Source organism: Clinocottus analis, unplaced genomic scaffold, assembly GCF_023055335.1.
Source record: "Clinocottus analis isolate CAN_PGR_092001 unplaced genomic scaffold, fCliAna1.0.p SCAF_15, whole genome shotgun sequence".
NCBI classification, from domain to species: Eukaryota; Metazoa; Chordata; class Actinopteri; order Perciformes; family Cottidae; genus Clinocottus; species Clinocottus analis.
The window spans coordinates 14,895,385-14,919,045 of record NW_027175876.1 but is presented as its reverse complement, the minus strand read 5'-3'; the positions used below and the strand labels follow the sequence as shown (position 1 = coordinate 14,919,045).

The window sequence follows — 23,661 nt, the reverse complement described above, 5'->3', positions numbered from 1 at the left end:
ATGATTTTTTTTTAAAATGGGACCCAATGGGAAAATCTTCAAATCATCTTCAACTTCAAGCATTTACCAGTTCTTCATACGTTCAGCTTCAGACACAATTTCAATTTTTAAATGTTGACAAAATGTTCAGAGCTGACGGAGCTGTGAATGCGAAGAGATGAAGCCAGGGGAAATATTACACCAAAAAGGTCCTCCTCTGGGATAAAATGGAGGCCGCATAAAGTTCGATCGGTATTTTAAAATGAGGCAATCAAATGCTCCGATTGTGTGTCCTCCTGAAGATATATATACACACACACATTACGGCCAATATTTTGACAATTACAACTACTGCTAATCATACAACTACCACTATTACTGCTAGTACTATGAATACCACCCCTCTCTCTCTCTCTCTCTCTCTCTCTCTCTCTCTCTCTCTCTCTCTCTCTCTCTCTAAGACAATGCAGTTTTCCATTTAACTTTTCCAATTCTACATTTAAACAACAAGGATTTCCAGCAGTTCAGTCAAATGCTTTTGGGCTTCAACCCTTCATCAGGTAGTTTTCTATATATGTTCATATATATTCCGCTATTTTCATATATATTTAGCTGTTTTGATATATATTCCACTATTTTCATATATATTCATCTTTTTTCATATATATTCAGCTGTTTTGTTATTTTTAAATATATTCAGCTTTTTTGAGCTCTATTGAACTATATTTCACTATTTTCATATATATATATTCAGCTGTTTTGATATATATTCAGCTGTTTTGATATATATTCAGCTGTTTTATATACATTCAACTGTTTTCATATATTTTCAACTGTTTTGTTATTTTCAAATATATTCAGCTTTTTTAAGCTTCAACTATATTTCAAAATGTTCAGCTATATTTAGCAATTTCTATCAAATATTTCAGCTTTATGCTTCAGCTTTTTGCATTCCAAAGCATTTTCAGCAGGAAATGCAATTTCTAGTTAGTTGGAATGCTTTTCCAACTATTGTTCTTCGAATCTTTAATAAACTTATTTTTCTTCTATTTCTTCTGTACGTATTTTGGCCCTTTTCAACTGCTTCATATATTAAGCTACAGAAACCGTTCAACTATTAAAATATTCAGCTTCTTAAAGACGCATGCGGAATATCTTTTCATACTTTTAACTATTAAAGTTTTTGAATTATTAAGCTTTTTATAAAAATTAAAATAATGGGATCCAATGGGGAAAATTTTCAAATCTTCTTCAACTTTAACAGCTTACAGCTTCTGCATACATTCAGCAAAAAACATCATTTAACTTTCCAAATGTTGTCACAACCTTCAGCAATCTTTCTATAATTTCAGATTTTTTAAATATTTTATACTGTTTAAACTGTCTGCGTTTTAGTTTTATGTTTTTTTGCCGCCTTTTCTCTCTTTAACAGGGGTGTGTATTGGGCCACTCTGAGCGCGTGATGTCATATTCAGAGTGCACAGAGAAGTCAGATCTTGCAGAATTAATTTTTTTTTAATTTGCCATTAACTCCGTACCGTGTACTCTTTGGGCATAATTTATAGCTCAAAACGTTGGAAATCTTGTCTTCCGTCATACACTGTAAAGTCTGATTAGTTGACCTTACTTTAAAAAAGTATGCAAACTTGTTGCCTCAAAAAAAAATAAGCAAAGTGACCTTAAGATTAGTGAGTTAGAAAAGCTTGTTTATTTTAAGTGTGCAGTTCTAAATTAAGTAGTAATACAAAACTAGAAAATTTCGCAAGAAATTTTGAAAGTGTGGCTACTACTGCCGTAAGACGTCGCAATATATAGCTTTTGTTTATGACGCCCGTCTCTCCTCCAAAGCACTTGAGTTGGTTTGTGTGTTAAACCGATTGGCTGATATGAAGCACCTGTGTGCTGCCGTCGTCATGGTGACCAAGTGAGCACCAGCAGACTGATTAGAGGCAGACTGGACTGTGGACTTAAGGAAATAAACTACTGAACGTCCTGAACACACACAAACGTATATGAAATATCATATGACCCAATTAATGATCACAGTGTTGACAACTACACAATATAAAACACACGTAAACGTCTTTGTGTGTGTGTGTGTTTGTGTGTGTCTGTTTGTGTGTGTGTGTGTCTGTTTGTGTGTGTGTATGTGTTTGTGTGTGTGTATGTGTTTGTTTGTTTGTTTGTTTGTGTGTGTGTATGTGTGTCTGTGTGTGTGAGACAAACATAGAGACAGACAGAAGTCATCTGTGTTGTGTGTGCGTGTGTAAGTGTCTGTGTGTCTGTTAAACTGCCCTAACGAGAACACCTGTGGGTCGCTAGATCAAAGGTTGCCATGGCGATGACTTCAAAGGGACTTCCTTACGCTGAGCTTAATAGAACTAAATGCTGTGGAACTCCTTTCAAACTATTTTAAAAAATGGTACTTTAAAAGCCACTATTGCTTCGATATCGCATATTGAGCGTTAGGAAGACCTGATAAACAGATGCTGTGACTGGTGAGTCTGTACGATAAAACATGTGTCTGTACGGGTGATTTACAAATCAGGTACGAGCTTCAGGGGAGAAGTGGTTTTGGAGGGAGATTTAACATGGCGGTGGATGGCAGAGCGAGGTGGACTTGCTCTCACATTCAGTCCGATTTCAAGACATCTGAATCTGTTGGATTCCTATCGACCGCAGTTTATGACAGAAGACAAGATTTCCAACGTTTTGAGCTATAAATTATGCCCAAAGAGTACACGGTACGGAGTTTACGGCAAATTTTAAAAAAAATTCCCACAAGAACTGACGTCGCTCTGCCCTCTCAGTATGACATCACGCACTCTGAGCTGCGCAATACACACTCATGTAAAAGAGAGAAAAGGCGGGAAAAAAACATAAAACTAAAACAATAATTACATGAACACTGTACTAGCTATCAAAAAATGTCCAATTAGGCAAATGAACTCAAGCCTTTTGTCGACGTTTTGAATTTTAATTCATTTCTCTACCTCCTATTATGGCGAGTCACTATGGGCACAAAGATGAGTGTTTTTTTGCTTTTTTTGCGGCAAAACCCCATTCAAAGTCAATGGGCAAATTTGTCGCGATTTTCGGGAAAATGGCCGGGCGAATCTCTTAGAAAAGTCATAGCTCACGATTCCCGTGCAAGCCGCACGTTTTGATGTATTTTGACGCATGTGCTGGCAACGCTGTGGGAGGAGTAGCGGTCCAAACTTTTGATAATAATAAGCAATAACTAGAAAGAGCATTTCCTGCTGAAAATGCGTTGGAATGCAAAAAGCTGAAGCTTATAGCTGAAATATTTGAAAGAAATAGGTGAATATAGCTGAACATAGTGGAATATAGCTTAAATTAGCTAAATATAGCTAAATATATTTGAAAATGAAAGAATAGCTGAATATATGTAAAAATAGCTGAATATATTAATATAGCTGAAAATAGTGGAATAGATGAATATATAAATAACTAGAAAATTTCGCAAGAAATTTTGAAAGTGTGGCTACTACTGCCGTAAGACGTCGCAATATATAGCTTTTGTTTCTGACGCCCGTCTCTCCTCCAAAGCACTTGAGTTGGTTTGTGTGTTAAACTGATTGGCTGATATGAAGCACCTGTGTGCTGCCGTCGTCATGGTGACCAAGTTAGCGTCAGCAGACTGATTAGAGGCAGACTGGACTGTGGACTTAAGGAAATAAACTACTGAACGTCCTGAACACACACAAACGTATATGAAATATCATATGACCTTATTAATGATCACAGTGTTGACAACTACACAATATAAAACACACGTAAACGTCTTTGTGTGTGTGTGTATGTGTGTCTGTGTATGTGTGTCTGTGTGTGTGAGACAAACAGACAGAGAGACAGAAGTCATCTGTGTTGTGTGTGTGTGTGTATGTGTTTGTTTGTTTGTGTGTGTGTATGTGTTTGTTTGTTTGTTTGTGTGTGTGTATGTGTGTATGTGTGTCTGTGTGTGTGTGAGACAAACAGACAGAGAGACAGAAGTCATCTGTGTTGTGTGTGCGTGTGTAAGTGTCTGCGTGTCTGTTAAACTGCCCTAACGAGAACACCTGTGGGTCGCTAGAGCAAAGGTTGCCATGGTGATGACTTCAAAGGGACTTCCTTACGCTGAGCTTAATAGACCTAAATACTGTGGAACTCCTTTCAAACTATTTTTAAAAAATGGTACTTTAAAAGCCACTATTGCTTCGATATCGCATATTGAGCGTTAGGAAGACCTGATGAACAGATACTGTGACTGGCAAGTCTGTACGATAAAACATGTGTCTGTACGGGCGATTTACAAATCAGGTACGAGCTTCAGGGGAGACGTGGCTTTGGAGGGAGATTTAACATGGCGGCGGATGGCAGAGCGAGGTGGACTTGCTCTCACATTCAGTCCGATTTCAAGACGTCTGAGTCTGTTGGATTCCTATCGACCGCAGTTTATGACAGAAGACAAGATTTCCAACGTTTCTATCCAACAATGGTGTATGAAGAGTGAACATTGTGGGAGTAAAGACAAAATACGTTTTATTTTTTTAGCAGTTTCTGTCGCTTCTTCTCACTCTGTTAATTGGTGCGCCACCCTCTACGAACATTTCGTGAAATTTTTTTGACAGTTTTTGACGTTTTTTGCATTTTTCGGGAAAACGGCCGGGCGAATCTCTTAGAAAAGTCATAGCTCACGATTCCCGCGCAAACCGCACGTTTCGATGTATTTTTGACGCATGTGCTGGCAACGCTCTGGGAGGAGTAGTGGTTTGACTATAAGAAGAATAATAATAACTAGAAATTGCATTTCCTGTGGAAAATGCGTTGGAATGCAAAAAGCTGAAGCATAAAGCTGAAATATTTGAAAGAAATTGCTGAATGTAGCTGAAAATAGTGAAATAAAGTTGAATAAAGCTTAAAAAAAAGCTTAAAGCTGAATATATATGAAAACAGCTGAATGTATATGAAAATACTGGAATATTTATCAAAACAGGTGAATATATATGAAAATAGTGGAATATATATGAACATGTAAAGAAAACTACCTGATGAAAAGTGTTGAAGCCCAAAAGCATTAAACTGAACTGTTGAAAATCCTTGTTGTTTAAATGTATAATTGGAAAAGGTGAAAGGAAAACTGCATCATCTAAACACTGAACATAGTGAAATATTGTTGAATAAAGCTTAAAAAAGCTTTAAAAAAGCTGAATATATTTGAAAATAACAAAACAACTGAAGAAAACACCTGAATATGTATGAAAATAGTGGAATATATATGAACATGTAAAGAAAACTACCTGATGAAAAGTGTTGAAGCCCAAAAGCATTAAACTGAACTGTTGAAAATCCTTTTTGTTTAAATGTATAATTGGAAAAGTTGAAAGGAAAACTGCATCGTCTAATTACTGAACATAGTGAAATATTGTTGAATAAAGCTTAAAGAAGCTGAATATATTTGAAAACAACAAAACAGCTGAATATATATATATGAAAATAGTGGAATATATATATGAACAGATAGAGAAAGGGAGGGAGGGAGACAGAGAGAGAAGTCCTGTGTGTGTGTGCGTGTGTAAGTGTGTGTGTGTGTGTGTGTGTGTGTGTGTGTGTGCGTGTGTAAGTGTCTGTGTGTCTGTTAAACTGCCCTCATTCCAAGGGTTGCCATGGTGATGAATTCAAACATCGGCAGTTACAATTACTAACTGCCGATGATTATATGGAGTCAATGCTGGGAAACACCTATCCAAAAATCACCCAAAAAACATACTTAAAAAGCCCCGATTGCTTCAATATCGCATATGAAGCGTTAGGAAGACTTGATGAACAGATACTGTGACTGGTGAGTCTGTACGATAAAACATGTGTCTGTACGGGCGATTTACAAATCAGGTACGAGCTTCAGGGGAGACGTGGCTTTGGAGGGAGATTTAACATTGAAGCGGATGGCAGAGCGAGGTGGACTTGCTCTCACATTCAGTCCGATTACGAGACGTCTGAATGTGTTGGATTCCTATCGACCGCAGTTTATGACAGAAGACAAGATTTCCAACGTTTTGAGCTATAAATTATGCCCAAAGAGTACACGGTACGGAGTTTACGGCAAATTTTAAAAAAAAAAATCTTCAAGATCTGACGTGGGTCTGCCCTCTAAGTATGACATCACGTGCACTGAGCTCCGCAACACACACTCATGCAAAAGAGAGAAAAGGCGGCAAAAAAACATAAAACTAAAACGCTGACAATTATGACAGTATAAAATATATCAATAAGTGGAGATATGCGGTAATAGCTGAAAGTTTTGGCAACATTTTAAACTTGGAATGGTGTCTCTAGCTGAAAGCATGGCAGAGCCTTAGGCTTTTGGAGCTGAAGAAGTTTTAAAACGTTTTTCATTGGAAACCATTCATTTTTATTTTTATAAAAAGTTTAATAATTTAAATATTTGAAAAAATATGAAAAATGTAAAAGCGTAGAATAATAGCTGAACGTTTTGTCAACATTTGAAATTTGAAATTGTGTCTCTAGCTGAACGTATGAAGAACCTGCAAACGTTTGAAGTTGAAGATGATTTGAAGATTTCCCCATTGGGTCCCATTTTAAAAAAAATCATAAAAAGTTTAATAATTTAAAAATTTGAAAAGTCTGAAATTTGAAAAGGAAGTTGCACACGTGTGCTTAAGAAGCTGAATATTTGAATAATTGAACTTTTTTCTGTAGCTGAAAATATGAAGGAGCTGAAGAGGTCCAAAATACGTACGGAAGAAATAGAATAATAAGTTTTTTAAAGATTCGAAGAACAATAGTTGGAATGCTCGAAGCATTCCAACTAATAAGTTTTTTAAAGATTCGAAGAACAATAGTTGGAATGCTCGAAGCATTCCAACTAATAATAAGTTTTTTAAAGATTCGAAGAACAATAGTTGGAATGCTCGAAGCATTCCAACTAATAAGCCCGCAGGAGAACATGAAGTGTGCTTGCAGCATGGGGTCTATGACCCCATGCGGCTGAAGCCACACTTAAATAGCAAATCATTATTGAAAATTTAGAAAAGGCAAAATACCTGCTAAAATTTTACAGTTCAAAGTCATTTAATTGAACTGTTGAAAATTCTTGTCGTTTAAATGTATCATTGGAAAAGTTGAAAGGAAAACTGCATCATCACACACACACACACACGAACGTGCACGCGACCATAATAACACGTTAATGCGGCCGTTCGCGCGCGCGCACGGCCGTTCACGCGCGCGGCCGTTGAGGCGCGGGCGCACCCGTTGGCGAGCGTTTACACGCGCGGCCGTTTCACGTTAGTGGGCGTTTACGTGTGCTGCCGTTCACGCGCGAGCACGGCCGTTCATGTGCGCCACCCGTTCGCGTGTGCGGCCGCTTACGTGCCTGCTGCCTGTAGATGCACAGACCAAAGGGCTGCTGCTGGGGACGGACCTGCTCTCCCATTCAGTCGGACTTCAACACGTCTTATCTGTTGGATTCCTATCGACCGCAGTTTACGGCAGAAGACAAGATTTCCAACGTTTTGAGCTATAAATTATGCCCAAAGAGTATACGGTTTGGAGTAGAGAGCAAGTTTAAAATATGTGTATCGCCAAGTGCCCTCGCTCTGGAGTATTACGTCACTGCTCTGAGCTGCCCAACACACAATAATGAGAAAGGCAGAAAAGGTGCGGAAAAACTATAAAACGAAAACGCCGACAGTTAAAACAATATAGGATATATCAAAAAGATGAGTAATACAATAACAGCTAAACGTTTTGTCAACATTTTAAAGGTGGAATGGTGTCTCTAGCTGGAGGCATGACAGAGCCTTTACCTTTTGAAGTTGAAGAGTTGAAAGCGGATTTGAAGATGTTCTTCATTGGAAACCATTCATTTTTTTTAATAAAAAGCTGAATAATTTTAAAATTTGAGAAAATATGAAAAATGTAAAAGCGTAGATTAATAGCTGAAGGTTTTGTCAACATGTGGAATTTTAAATATTGTCTAAAGCTCAACGTATGAAGAAACTGTAAACGTTTGAAGTTGAAGATGATTTGAAGATTTCCTCATAGGGTCCCATTATAAAAAAAATCATAAAAAGCTTAATAATTCAAAGATTTGAAAAGTCAGAAATATGAAAGGTCTCAGCCATCGCTTCCTTAGGTAACTGAATATTTTAATAATTGAACTTTTTTCTGTAGCTGAAAATATGAAAGAGTTGAAGAGGTCCAAAATACGGATGGAAGAAATAGAATAATAATAATAATAATAAGTTTAATAAAGATTTGAAGAACAATAGTTGGAATGCTTGCAGCATTCCAACTAATAAGCCCGCAGGAGAACATAAAGTGTGGCTTCAGCCGCATGGGGTCTATGACCCCATGCGGCTGAAGCCACACTTAATAAATAAAATTAAGTTCATGTAACTTAATATCCATGCTTAGTGTTAAGTTAATTTTTTTAATTTGTGTGAACTGCTTAATACAAATTTAACCCCCCTAAGAATTACTAAATACCTACAACTTGCTACTCACTAATTTTTCAAGTTCACTTAAATTAAACAAACTAATTTCCTTGAATGGGTCCTCTCTCTCTCTCTCTCTCTCTCTCTCTCTCTCTCTCTCTCTCTCTCTCTCTCTCTTTCTCTCGTTACCTAATAAAAGGCATAAACACCACAAAGATATACTTAAAAGAAAACACTCATTAGGTTGATTCAGCTGCATTACAACATTTATTCAAAAAAATAAATAATTGCATCATTGACAGATCTAGGCTGAACAATAAACATTTGATATTGTTATTACTTTTAATTCCAATTTTCCCAATATAAAAGTTGTATTACTCATGTAATAACCTTTCAATAATTAATAAAATTACTGTTCTCCATCCTCTTGTTACATTAAATTTATTTTAAAGCTAATTGTAAAATTGCTCATAGTGTGATCTATGTTAGGCTATTGTAATAACAATGTGCATTAAAGCTATTATTCAGCCTCAAGTGTTCTGTTCCCAAGTATCACTTTCTTGTACATTCAAATACAAAACATCAAACGTGTGGTTTGATTGGACTGTGCACCATGACAAGGACGAGTCAAGAATAAACCCACATTTTTGTGAACTAATTCTATGCATGTAACAGTCTTACGATATTAAACAGGTAAACACCTGATAACTACAGGACTTCACTGCATGAAAATTATTGCATTTCTGATCAAAACTGAAAGTACAACAAATGCTTTTGTGTCCCAAAGCAAGCATCAGTCCAGGGTTTAAACAAGGTTAAAGAAAAAAACACTCCTTAGGGTTTATTTGTACTACATAAAAGTTCTCCCAAAACACAAATATAAACAGGTCCACCTTGCTACAACAACTCTTTGTAACACAATGTGGCACTATTTCCAGCATTAGCATACCAGCATAATATGGTACAGACTTAAATGGATTTCTTTCTTTTTTTTAAATTGAGATCGTAAACAAGCCAGCTCAGTTGCATGAAAGCATCAAACTTTATCTGACAACATGAGAACATTATTATAACTTGCGAATTGCTGACAGCTGATGTCTCTTTACTAGTCTAATCCAGGAGACTGTTCTTCAAAGTTAACAGTTTTGGTGGGAGATTTTTTTTTCCCAGTCTAAGCATCACAGTCTGAATGAAGTTGAGTGTATTTGCCATGCATTTTGGGTAATCCAAATGCAAAGCATATGTAAGCCCAAACAACAGACAAACTGCCTGAGGCAAGTTTTTAATATGAGCCATGACGATACCTCCCTCCAGAATGATGGCAGTGGAGATGGGCTGGAGGTCCACTGAACTTGGACCCTCGTGAGGACTATTTTCACTGACAACTGTCAGCACACCAACAGTGATGCATTTTAGGGCGTCGTCTCTTGCTGTATCCTACACACACACACACACACACACTTCAGTATTGGCAATTTATGCTTTTCTAAAACATTAATTTTTAGTGTTGAAAGCATTTGCTAGATAATATGGTTTTCAATATGTGTTCACATGGATTGTCAAACAAAAAAATTTGGTACGGTTAAACTGAAGCTATGGTCCACAAGTTCCATATATTCTTGAACAGTGACACCGACCTTTCAACCTAGACTTCTGCTCCTGAGATTTAAAATGAATTAATGTACATTTTTATGTACAGGCTATTTAAATACCTCTCATATTGGCTGTGGAGTACAAAATGTGCAGATAGAATTACATCTTCTGTCAGCACAGGTAAAGTTTTATAATAATGCACACCAAAGTTTTACTTATGTGCAAGTACTTACAGAGCATGTCTTGAAAAAATCACTGGAGTCGTCACCAAGTAAAATCGGAATGCCTTTGAGGACAACAGATCGAAGTACTGTCACGTCTGGTGTCTAATGATACAGAGAGAGAGAAAAGACCAGTTAACAGAGTTATTTGGCTAAGCACGGGTCAGACAGAAAATAGAACAGGTTGGTCTGGATCATCTCATGTAGAACTTGATTAATAATCTATTATACAGATCAAAAGCAAAGTGACCCTACTTACCATCCAGCTCATGTGCTGCATCAGCTCACTGAGTTTCCGGCCAACATTTCCCTTTTTTGTTTTGAAAATTTCGGGTGTACTGGTCCAGAGCCTCAAAGAAGTCTCCCTCAAGATTCTTACTTGCGATTCTGTTGAACTCGACAAACACCTTAAAAAGTAGAGAGAGAGATGGGTGGGGATGGAGAGATGGCAGAGGGCTTAACATTCCAACAAGTATGTTTAGATTTCGCGCCACACACCTTAAATTTCTTTTTGACTGGCATTATTTTATTGGTTGATAACAAAAATATCTTACCTGTCTCTCTGTGAAGAGTGCTGGCCATGGTTCAACCATGTTGTGTCCAGCAGGCTCCTTTTTTACAATTTCTTGTCTGCGTAGTGGGAATGAATGGTCCATCATTTGTGAGATCAGAGTGCCATTTGGTTGTTTTTCTTCATTTCTTCTACGAGAACCTTTCTGGCATTTTCAAGACTTGTTTCATCATGTCCTTCAGGTAAGTTAGGCAGGTAGTTTGCTTCACCTCTTTTTGGCTGTTTGATATTCTTGCTTGAGGATTCTCCTTCTGGGTTGCCTTTATTTCGTTTGCCTCCATTGATTGCTACATCCTGACATCCAGCTTTTCGAAGCTTTGTTCGGAAATTTGCCATCTTAAATTTAAGACTGTTTTTCCAGCCATACCATCTGTGTGGTCCAGGCTCAGCGAGGCAGGGGTGTTTGCTAATCAGTGCTTTTGCAACACTGCTGAAGTCATCATCTGTAGGGTAAGCCTTGAAACTGTACATCGTCTCAGCAAGCTTTTCTAATATGTCATGCTTCATATCTCATGGTGTTTCATCTTTCATGAAAGCAAGATCTGCCTGTCTAAGTCTATACTCAACATTAATTGAAAAATTGGGTATGTCAAAGAACTCTGGCCACTGTTGTCTAATCGATGGTGATGCTCTTCCTGTTGACAGGATCTCAGTGTCTGCTGTGCTACAGTCAGTGTCTGATGTTGTGGTGGGTGATGACAGCGCGGTTAATTGGAGAGTCAAAAGAGGGATGATTTTGAGCGTAGCCCTTTCAGGTAGATCGGTTATTTCTGTCAAATTGCAGAGGGCATTATGGAAGTCTTGATCTTCATACTGCAGTTTAAAGTCATAGTGCAGAGACAGTTCATCCACCAGTTGCACTTTTAACTCATCAATAGACTGTGGTCTCTCAATTAAAGTCAACTTCCTTATATCATCTTTAGCGATAATGAGTCCCAGCAACAACCTTTGATCCATTTGGTCACTCAGCATAAAATGTGACGTTTAAGTGTGACAAGCTGCTTGTCTCCAACTCTGTAAAGTGACAGAGGAAAAACATCATTCAGTTCCGGCAACTGGGTGACAGAGAAGGTGGACATATTTTCTAGTTATGTATGTAATTCAAATCAGACAGTTTGAGAGAGGAAACACTTTTCTGTATGGTTATTTTATAATATTACAATTTCAAAACATGCCGACGTAAATAATTAATAAATAAGACGCGTTCCGCTGTTAATCGATCCTGCGTATAAGCAAGACCCTGAAAACAACACAGTATATAAACACTCAATGCAGTTTGTTTAACAGGTAACAGACTACAGAGAAAACATCTCCACTCTGACACTAATGATAGCTGTGCCTTATTTAAATAAGTTGTAGTTTAAAACCATTAAATCAACTTAAAACATGCAACAATTTGTATCAATATTTAAGTGCATTTTTATTGAAATGTTCGCTAAATCCGGTCTGGCCCAGAAAACAACTCCGATGACTGACAGCTGATCAGCTGTGATCAGCTGTCAGTCTGCTGCAGGTATCAGAAACTGACGTCGCTTCACGTGACACTTCAGAGGAAAGGACGTCTCATGTGTCTTAAAACATGTTTCCTCACGTCTTCTCTCCTCGTTTGGTTTCCTTGCGTCTCTCCGTGCATCCCTGGTGGGCGTGACTAAGACGCAAGGAAGGGACGCAAGTGAGGGAAACGGGGATGCCATTGGGATGAGACTTGGGATGCAGCCCCTGTCATCATAGACATTCACACCCATTCATATGGGAGGGGATATGGTGCAACTTGCCCATCAGGAACATTCATACCTATTTACAAACTGATCGCACAGCCTTCAGGGCAATTTGGGGTTAAGTGTCTCATTCAAGGACACAAAGGAGCCGAGGATCAAACTGCCGATCTTCTCATAATCATACTGCCAGTAGGCAGGGCTAGATAAACCTGGAATTTAGGAATGACGTGTTGACGTACCAACGTCAACAGCTATACAGTTCCACAAGACTGTGTAATAATCCAGGAGCCAGTTTAAGTGTTTTCTAATGGTGCAAATACCAAATCAAATTGCAACAATAACAAATTCACACACAGTGAAGTTGGTTCTGAGGCACCTGGTGATCTGAGGCCTCAGAGTAGTTGCCAGCTTTGCCCACCAAGATATTCAATGGAGTAAAATTGATCTGAAAATGATTACAAATGTGTATATGATATACAAATGTGAAACACGATTTACAAATGTGGACCATACTTGATGTGGGGTATTCATAAATTTGACAAACAGTTATACACATCACAACTTGAATAAATATTAATAGTTCACGTACAGATCTTCAACTTCACAAATTTTATTGTTTTTGCCTTTGAAAAGCCTCCTGTGTATAGAAATGTCTAAACGTATTAGAACATTTTTTTGTAGTAAAAATGCACGTGGATCAACTGATTTGCACGATTACATGAGGTTTGCATATCAAATGTATATATCGTTTATAGCTTTTTATATACTATATAAACACATTTGTGAATACCCAAAATTGCACAAATGTACACATTTAGGAATTATTATTTTTTTACATAGAGTAATTTATGTCTGTGACCAATTTTATTTTTTCATAGTAACCAATTTTTTATCTCATAGTAACTTGCCACCGGCCTTTGCAACTGAAACAACACTGCCTGTTTGCTCACAGCACAATGGCTGAGGAGTTTGAGTCCAAAAAACTCCAAATGGCCAAATGTGATCTCACTAATATAATTATCAAATGACTAAAGTACTTTTGTTATTTCTGTCGAACTAATATACTGTGGTCACTTTGTGCTGTGAGGCTTGGACCTTCAGTACTAAAGTGATAATTACTGAAAAATGTACACTCAATTTTTTAAATTCTTCATAACTCTTGTGAAAATACTCATGTGGTCGAACTGTTTTAGTGCTAGAAATTGTTTTACGAACGGTCTTAGGTTCATAAACGCAGTGGAATATATGAATGTTGAATGTACACATAGACAAATAAATGTCTAAAACCAAATTTAGTATTATATGGTGGGGGCCACTGCAGGCTGGAGTGGCCTGCAGTGGTGATCTGGCAGAGACGGGCTACAGTGATGCTGCTTGTTGTCCGCTGGACAACAAGCAGCAATTACACATCGACACGTAACGAATGCTACGTGCTAATGTTGCTAAGCTAACCGATACAGCTATGCCCAGGTCATGTCTACGCACTGCGGCACATTAAATAGCCTGGAGTTTTTTTCAGCGTGAGAAATACGATGTGTGGCGGGAGGGAGTGATTTAAGACCGAAATGCGTGACAGTCACGCTCAATGCGTGACACTTGAGAGCCCTGCATACGACACGTTAGTGTTTAGAATGCATATATCCCCGCTGTGGGATTCTCGTAGGCAGCAGAAGCAGAAATTAAACTGAATCTTGGAGAAGTTGAACCATATTTCTGTGCAGAATTATCACAAAGAAATAATTGTTAACAAAATGTAAATATTATATAACGCGGATCCACATGCACAGATTCCGAAGGATTAAGCAGCTAATCTACCAGAGAAAGGTGGAATGTGATTGGATGAGCGTTTTTACCAGCTCCAGCGTGCAGGCTGGAAGCAGCCTGCAGGCTACATGTAGTGTATTTATGAAAAACAATTACATTATAAAATAGCTATTACTTTTAATTAATAAATAATTATAATTATATAATAGCTATAACTTTGTGATTCTGTTAAGGCCAGCAGAGAAGGCTTAGGGCCCTGACGACCCGCCACTAATTAGATGACACCAACAACATTTAGAAAAACCAAATCAAATATAAGTCGTCAGTCACAACACTGCAGTCTAAGGCCACAGCAAGTTGTACTTTTGTTTGTAAAAGGGAAGTGTGAGCAGTAAAATAGCAGAAGGAAACAAGAGGGGGAGGAGAAGTGCGCATGAACTGAAACAAAGCATTGTCTTTACAGAGGTTATACCCACTGACGCCTTTTACCTTTAACACTGGTTTTAATTCAGATTAACAGTCGGAAAACTATTTTTTCAATGAATTTGACTGAAACACTAAATTTATTAAATGAGAAACACTCCTACAGCTTTGTCTATTTTTAGAAAAAAAACAGACTCACTAAGTCTAGTAAGAGTCCTGAGCCTGATTATGGCTGTGTTTCCCAGATTCGTTAAGATAAAAAAAAAGAAAAAAGAGAGAGAAAAAAAAAAGATATAAAAATAAAGAATTGCCCATGTGTTCCTGTAGCTACAAAAATAAAATAAATCATCATTACTATCACTCATTACGTTTTCACACACATTCGGCATCTGCATATGAGTTTACATTAGCTTTAAAAACATTTCACAGATATCAGGGAAACTGACAGGTGTAATTGAACTGGGCTGGAACCTCCACAAGAGAGGCTCCAAGTTTGAAGGCATTGCTGAAGTCCAAGCGTGATAGACACTATGGCTGCAATGCGGCATAATTAAATAATAATTATAATATAATTATATAATATATATTATAATATATATATATATATATATATATATATATATATTATGTATAATATATTATATTATATAATATATATATTATATTATATATTATAATATATATTATAATTATAATAATAATAAATCATTTAAAAAATTCTCCTTGGAGATTAATAAAGTACTTTTCATTAATTCATTTCATTCATAATCTCGCTGCTAACCAACAGCATCGCCGTGCGTGAAGGCAGATAGTTTACATAAATGCATATGTGCGTCAGCACTTCTCCCCACTTCATGTTTTGTCGGATCGGGCTGTCCAGATTAAGTACCGGCTTCCCCGTGTGAAGATCCAACGCCTCATCACGCTAGTGTCACCACATACCCAGAAGCCAACCCGCTGCAATGTTGAGGTGCAGCTCCTGGCTGCGCTGCGTTTTTACGCAGTGGGGAGCTTCCTAGAGGTATTTGGGGACGGCACCGGCCTCAGCAAGGCATCGGTTTCACAGAGTGTGGCAGACGTGACACCAATCCTCCTGCGCCATGCCCGGACACACATCAGAATGCCCACCACACAAGACGAGGTCCGCCAGGTCCACCATGGATTTCATGCCATGGCTGGGATCCCCCGGATGATTGGTGTTGTGGAAGGCACACACACACACAAGCGGGCGTAGTGTAATTGCACTTGTGTGTGGGGACCACAGCATGTTGTGTGTGATTTATGCGCTAATAAAGAGGTGGGTGATCGATTTGCCTGGCATCGATTGATTTAGTTTCAGCAACAAGGCGGTGGACAGCTCCCACTAAGAGCGTCTTAGGAAGCTTCTTTGACGGGATCTTAAGAAGGCAGTTAAGAACGCGTCTGGGAAACACTTCTATCTTAGTGCTCCTTCTCAGCCGAACCCTTCTTTCAAGCCTTCTTAAGTCCTAAAGAACTATCAAATCTGGGAAACGTGGCCCATGTTTGTGGCCGGATTCACAAAACTAAGTAGCATCTTCCATTTTATTTGTTTTATTTATCTTTTCAGCAATACCGGGTCTTTAAGTAATGCGAACATTCTGGGATGGTCCCAGTTGCTCAAACTAAAACCCTTGCAACATTAAATGGCTTCAGGCCAGTACCGTTGACATCTGTAATAAGTGCATAAAAAAGTAGGTTTAATCCAGGGAGAGAAGTTCCTTCATCCCCTGCAGTTTTCACACAGGTCTGGCTAATGCCAGGGAAAGCCAATTCATCTTTTTAAACTGATTTAAAGCGAGTAGGCTGGATACTAAACTTCTTAACTGGTCGCAGTGTGAGACAGTAAACACCTTCTTTTTTGTCTTTGTTGTATCCTGATTTGGCAACTACACATATACATATGTGATTGGAGGAGAATATTACAGTCCAGTAGTGAAGAAACTGTGTGTTAAGTTTATTTTTGTCATATTACATAGTTTTTACATACATACATGAAATTTGGTCTCTGCATTTAACCCATCCATAGCAATTTAGGAGCAGTAGACTGCTGTCCGGGGAGCAACTAGAGGTTCAGTGTCTTGCTCAGGGACGTTTTGACATGCAAACTATGGGGAGACTATGGGGAACTAATTGTCACGGATTCCCGTTCATGTTAACTGTTTTCATCCTGTCTGTCAATTCTAACCACTCTCCTGTCGTTCCAGATCTTCCCACTCACCCCGATTACCCCTCATCACCGTCACCTGGTCCTCACGCCCTTCTCACCTACAGCCCGTTCACTCATTAGCTCACTATTTAGGTCCCCTCACTTGCACTTGTCCTCTGCCAGATTGTCTTGTCCATTGTGCCAAACTCTCCAGCGTATCCCAGTACTGTTTCCTTAGTGTTCTGACCCCGTTTTTGCCTGTCGTGACTACTATGATTTTGCCTGCCCCTTTATTGGATTTGTCTGCCTGTTTGATTGATCTCCTGGTTTTGACCCCTGCCTGAATATGACTGAAGAACTTTGCCTGCCACCTGTCTCTGAGTTGTTGCTTTTGAACTCAATTGTCTACTGTGCCTCACAACCTTGCGGTTTCAGGACGACCACTCATGCTCATGAGCTACAGTCGCGACATAAGCTTAGAACCGCTTTCTAATCTTCGCGGAAGCCTTTCATTTCAGAGAGAGAAAAGAGAATAGTTTATTATTAATAGGATGATATGTGATGATAAAGTCTCGACAGAGTCTTTGGTGTTTCGACTCTTCAGGGAGATTATAATGAAGAGCCCTTTGCCCTGATTAGTAACAAGATAAATCCCCCTGTGGAGTCCAGTCTTGGTGGTCGTGGTGTTGATGATGCTGATAGAATGATGAGTTAAAGAAGCCGATGAAGACTGGGGGAAGATGGAGGATGAGGGGTGCGTAAAAGCAACGTGAATGGGACCTTGTAAACCTGTCTGGAATAAAGTTCGTGAAATTGATTCTGGGATCCTATTGGACTGCATCTTGGTCCTTTATCCACACTCCCCAGAGACAATCCTATTTAAAAGAGACAGCAGCAACCATGTAATTGTGTTGTTGTGCTTATTGGATAGTGGAGACCAGCTGATTTAAACAGCTGGTGTCATGATTGACACCCCCAAACAATAACAGCATGTAAATAATGAGTGAGCATGTTTGAGAAATAAATTACTAGCATGCAAAAGTATAGTCTCCCTGACTGAACTAGCTAGAACTTAAGTGTAGATCCTCGATAAGATAAAGTAATGAACATCTCTGCTCGCCTTATCTCCTTGTGTCCACAGCCTGGTGTTTCCTGAGAGGACATTTTATCTCTGTGCAAAGACAGGTGTAGAGGCAGACGAGTGGATCAGGATCCTGAGGTGGAAACTGGTGAGTTTGGTCAGACTGCATGTTTTACTCATAGCTGGCAAAAGTGGTATATTTTACCAGTAACTCATAATGCTGGAGGGCCTCTGCAGGACGCATAAATCCAATCACAGGTAGCAAAGGGGGTAGAAAAACCAGCTGAAGAACTATTGATAATGTGCTGTGCATCTCTGGACAAATGCTGACTTCCATGAGTAATGTTGGAATGCATTCCAAAAAAGCGCTGGAAGAGAACATGTCAGGCGTTGCAGCATTGGGATTTATAAGATGTGCAATAAAATCTGGTTGACTAGCTGGCACAGTTAGACATGAGGATGACTGATTTGTTTCCCTGATGGAGGGTGTTGTAACATACTTTATTGGTGATTATCCATTATTGAAATAATTAATTATTGCAATAATCAGCAATCCTTGCCCAAATTATCTTTAAAAAATAATCATTAAAATATTTATATTTGAAAAACATTCTATTGTATGTCCATATATACATACATATTAGGGCTGTGAAATTATTACATTTTTAAAATCAGATTAATCACAGGTTTCTGTCGATTAATCACATATTATATTACCGATAAATATACCGATATTCTCAGTATATTTTTGTAAAAACATAAAGATTTATGATAAGAGTGATATGTAAATTGTCATTTATACATTGGGGTGCTGTTGTAAACAATGCAACTACAGGCCGTGAGGTCAACCCTGTTATCGTTTCATCCCGCTCCACAGTCGTGCATCCACGCTATCTTCAGCTCATAAAAAACTGAACGAGTCGTGCTAAATTACCTAAAAAAAGTTTGTGGCTGAAATTCCAGTTGATTATTCATGCGGCGATGTTTTATGCCAAACTAGTTTCTTCAGAGTGTAACAGGATATTCGTCACGAGTCGAGGTGACAAGGTGCTCAGTGTTGCCAGATTGGGAATGGAGAAGTATCGTACCAAAGGCTCAAAATGGTTGTATTTGGAGGATAATTATTGTGCATCTAGCAACCCTGAGATCGGTTGACCAATGACAGTTCTCTCTACAGTCAGAGTTCGCGCAAGAAGGTGAACGTAAGATACCGTTTCAAAACTTGTAAAGGCGTAATAAGTAGTTTGTGCTTTCACAAAAAACCCAGAGAAACACAAATATCCAACGAGGTAAAATACCGGACGTTTTTGGAATCCCTGCCGGACACATTTTTTGGGTCTTGAAAAAAGGACACGTCCGGGAAAAAGAGCTCACCCATGTAATTCTCATTACTCACAAAGGTCCAGTGATCACCTGTCAGCGCCACAAGTTCCGTAGCAGCCAAGTCATTTCCCTTTTTGTTCTTTCCAGCTTCATACAGCTTGTGGATTTTTGTTATGATTGTGCGTGTTTGCGGTGCTTTGATGCTCGAGTTTGCCGTTGCCACTCGCAAAACTTTGGTAGACCCCTCATCCTCAACAATATTAATTCCGCAGCTGTGCTACTCAGCTTGTCACACGCAGACTAGTGAGGGGTCTACGTTGTTCAGTGAGGCTGGTTTGACGCATTTTGACCAATGCTTGCTTCGCGTTGAGATGGTACTTTAGGCTGGTCGTTCTGCAGTGAAACGACGTCTTCCCGCAGAGTGTACATCTGACATCTCCGTCTGACTGCATTAGAGCGGAAATAGTTGAATAGTTATGTAGCGACCCTGCGTCAGGAAGTTACGAGACGTCGTCTGGCTTATTGGATGCTTTATTGTACAACACAAAACAGGCTACTGTTGGCCGTAGCCTACGCCAAAACAACCCAAAAACCACACTCAAAGTCTCGCAAAGAGCTTCAGGTTCGCTGTCTGTCGTCCTCTCACCGGACCGCAACACCACACACATCAATCCACACCCCCTCACTCGCTCTGCCAATCACAGGCACGCTCATAGGTAGCTACTTTGAGGGACAGCTTACACAGCAACAAAGCTTATGTGACATTCACTGACCTCCTGAACTAGTAACTAACAATTAACATTGAAACCATAACATTACATAACAATTAACATCGAAACCATAACATTACATGTGCTGAGTCCGTTACAGTTATATTGGAAGCTCATTCTGCTCACGCGTTAAATGCGTTAAAAAAAATAACTAATTAATCCTGTAATTTAATCATAACGCGTTAACGCATTAAAAAAAATTATCGCGATTAATCGCATGATTTTTCTTCAATTTATCATATTATGCGCCAAATTCAACAATGAAGTAAAAAACTAGTGTATTGCATGCTTTTATTTTTAAGTAATTTTATCAGAACAATATAACAGCACTCTGGAGCAACAACAAGTTAACATATATATGTATATGTGTATATATATATATATATATATATATATATATATATATATATATATATATATATATATATATATATACACACACACACACACACTCACCTAAAGGATTATTAGGAATATCTGTTCAATTTCTCATTAATGCAATTATCTAATCAACCAATCACATGGCAGTTGCTTTAATGCATTTAGGGTTGTGGTCCTGGTCAAGACAATCTCCTGAACTTTGTTCATTGTTGTTGGTGCCAGACGGGCCAGATCTGTGTGACCTGGTGGTGTTTCGCGGCCTTCCCCATTCTTGTGAAGGCGATATCTCAGGAATGTTTGGAGGTCATTTCTTAGGGCTAAGACCTGAAGGACATAATGTCATTCATTCAGTGACAACATGTGTTTTTGCAGCCGGCAGTGAGCTTCTCTTTCTTTCCAGTCACAGACACTCAAAGGCCGATGACTGCTGATGGAAAGAATCCAAAGGGTCATAGAAGACGCCACATCAGCTGGAGGAGGAATACAAAAAAAGCACCATTCAAACGTGACGTGGAGCATGGATAACACCGGTACAAATTTCCCTCAGTGTAGTCTGACTAACTACTTCGGTGTGATTCCACTTCATGAAAAAATGCTTCCTTACTCATGAGGGTCTTACTTTCTGCTTTGCTTACAGGATCTTTGGTCCTGTATATTTAACATGAACATATACAAAAAGCATATTGCTTTCATGATTGTGTAAGACCAAAACCAATGATGGTTTCCCAGTCCTTTCTGACTTCCCTAACCTTTCTGTTCCTCTTAGCTCCAAGACCATTGGTTCCTAGCACTGAACTAACAGCTACACAAACGTTACTCAAACAGGAGTAAATAATACATTTGTTGTCTTATTTACACACTGATGTTAATTTGTATTTCCGTCAGTAGGACGGTCTGTGTGGAACTGAGAAAGAATAAACTATAAGTGTGTTTGTGTGTGTGTGTGTTCATGAAACAATGTGTCTCCTTGATGTGTGTAATAGAGTTTTAATAAACTCCCAACAGCTGTTAGTCCATTAACCAGTATTGGTTTGTGTCTGCACATGGGGGAGTCAATAAGAGAAGCATAGGGTGTAACTGACCCTGAACAGGTTCTTTAATAGAGTGGTTATTTTTTGAAAGCTTTTATTTGTAAGTGTCGTTGTATTTTTCGGGTGCTTTTATTTTGAAGGCCTTCTGGCGATACCGGAAGTACATGTAACGGTTGTAACTTGATTCCATTTTTGAAGCCCGTCAAAAATGACGGAGTATCGTAAAAGTAACTTTGTATGAATTTTTAAAGGACAATGTATTAACGGCAAAGCGCCTAGCTGGAAAGGGAACAAGGTACTTTATGATTTATTTGGGTTTTATTATATGTTGTGTAACTGTTTTAGTTAACTTGTGTGATTGAATGTATGTATTATGATGTTAATGTTAGGAAACTTTTTGACATTTTTAAGAGCTAATTTTTATTTTGTGTTTCGTAGCTCTTTCCTTGATTTTCGAAGGACTGACAGAAACGGAAGAGATGAATTAAACTTATATTCATCAATCAAGCTGAGTCGAAAATCATCGGTACGCTATTACCAATATCCGGCTGGGGTCTGCTACAGTAAGAGCTTAACCCTCACCGACCCGACGACTTGCTGCCTCCATTACGGGCTGTGACGGAGGATCTGCGCTACTGCGGCTGTTGCTATGATACGCGCTGTCTACATCCGTTTCTCAATATGCGTTCTTCTCTGTACTTGTGTTCTCTTGGACTCGTGAAACGTCATCAGTCGTTGCCCAAGTACTGTTCCAATTCAAAAGTCCGCTTCTCGAACATGCACGGTGAAAATGCCCGGATGTGACTTGATCCGCCCATTTTACCGGGGATGCATCAGAGAAGACTTGTGCGTACTTCAGACAGCCAATGTCCCAGAATGCATTTCGTACCAACAAACGGGGAACAATGGCGGACGAGAAAACTCGCATCTAAAGTTGACGTTCTCTGAATACTACTGTTGTTGAGTCACAAAATGTAATTTTAAGATGTTTTCAGGCGAGAAGTAAGTTGTTTAAGGATCAAATCTGTGGTCGGTTTGTCAAGAATCAGAAGAATTAAAAAGTTATGCGGCTAGTTGAGATCCTGGTCGCGGGACCGGTGTGACCCGTAACCACCGCGCCGTCCGCGCTCTGCTGCCCGCCGACAGAGGCCTGATCTGGGCAGGACTGTTTGAGATTAACCGCTGGCTCTGTAGCGGTGAAACATGAGATATAAATCGGTTTTTAGGATCTAACGAGCAATCTTTATTATTTTATTATTTATTCACAGTAACGTTACATCAGTTTGACTGAAAGTTTAAGATATATAACTTAAGATTTTAATTAAACTTTTACGTTAAACTACAGTGGTGTCTTATATGTGTGTGTGTGTGTGTATATATATATAGATATAGATATAGATATATGTGTGTGTGTATATATATATATAAATATATATATATATATGTGTGTGTGTGTATATAGAGAGAGAGAGAGAGAGAGAGAGAGAGGATATATTGATGTTCACATGTTAAAGTTGCTATTCAGTTGTATTAGAGCATAAGTAGAGAAAACCAATGAAAATGTACAAAAGACTTGAAGTTTCAAAGATGGATTCATACATATTTTGGGGTTTGTTGATATTGCATAGTATCTTTATTGATATTTCTTTAATAAAGGATCTGAATGTAATTTTATTTGTTGCATACGCTTAAAACCAAACTGTGTTTCAAGGCAGTTAAACTGTTTAAGAAATGGTCAAATACAATTCCAACACAAGATAAACAGATAAAAGGACTAAATAAGAGGGTCAGACCTTTTATTTGACTATTTAGATTATATTGGTGGCACCACCAGATAATTCACTAGAATAAGAGAGCAACAGTTGTAGAAACCATTATATTAAGTTAAAAAAAAAACAGGTCATTGCATCATCACTTTGAAAACTGTACCCAGGACCCATATTACTAACAGATTCTATGCAGCTGTATGGGACGGGTGTTACAGAAATAAACTCAATGTATACAAAATGAGATATTTATACGATATCTATGTCATATGTAAATATCCATAGATCATATCATATCTATACATAGAAAGAGAGATATGATATATATTTATAAACACAATTATATATATATATATATATATATATATATATATATATATATATATATATATATATATATACATACATACATAC

The 23,661-nt window shown here is 38.3% G+C and overlaps 1 protein-coding gene across 3 annotated transcripts in view; it reads left to right on the top strand.

Moving 5' to 3' along the window:
- dapp1 (dual adaptor of phosphotyrosine and 3-phosphoinositides) overlaps window positions 1-22,848 on the top strand; it is a 46,706-nt gene extending 23,858 nt beyond the window's left edge. Inside the window, exons 8-10 of one of the 3 annotated variants that reach the window (XR_011077495.1) lie at window positions 18,037-18,124; window positions 20,851-20,980; window positions 21,920-22,848. Coding sequence is in view for 1 of the 3 variants with exons in the window: in XM_068576500.1 (XP_068432601.1) it covers window positions 18,037-18,124; window positions 20,851-20,874 (112 nt within the window). In the remaining 2 variants the exon portion in view is untranslated. Of the gene's footprint in view, window positions 1-18,036; window positions 18,125-20,850; window positions 21,471-21,919 lie in introns of those variants that run through there. The other 2 variants (XR_011077494.1, XM_068576500.1) reach the window with 2 other exon arrangements.
- Window positions 22,849-23,661: the final 813 nt, after the last annotated feature.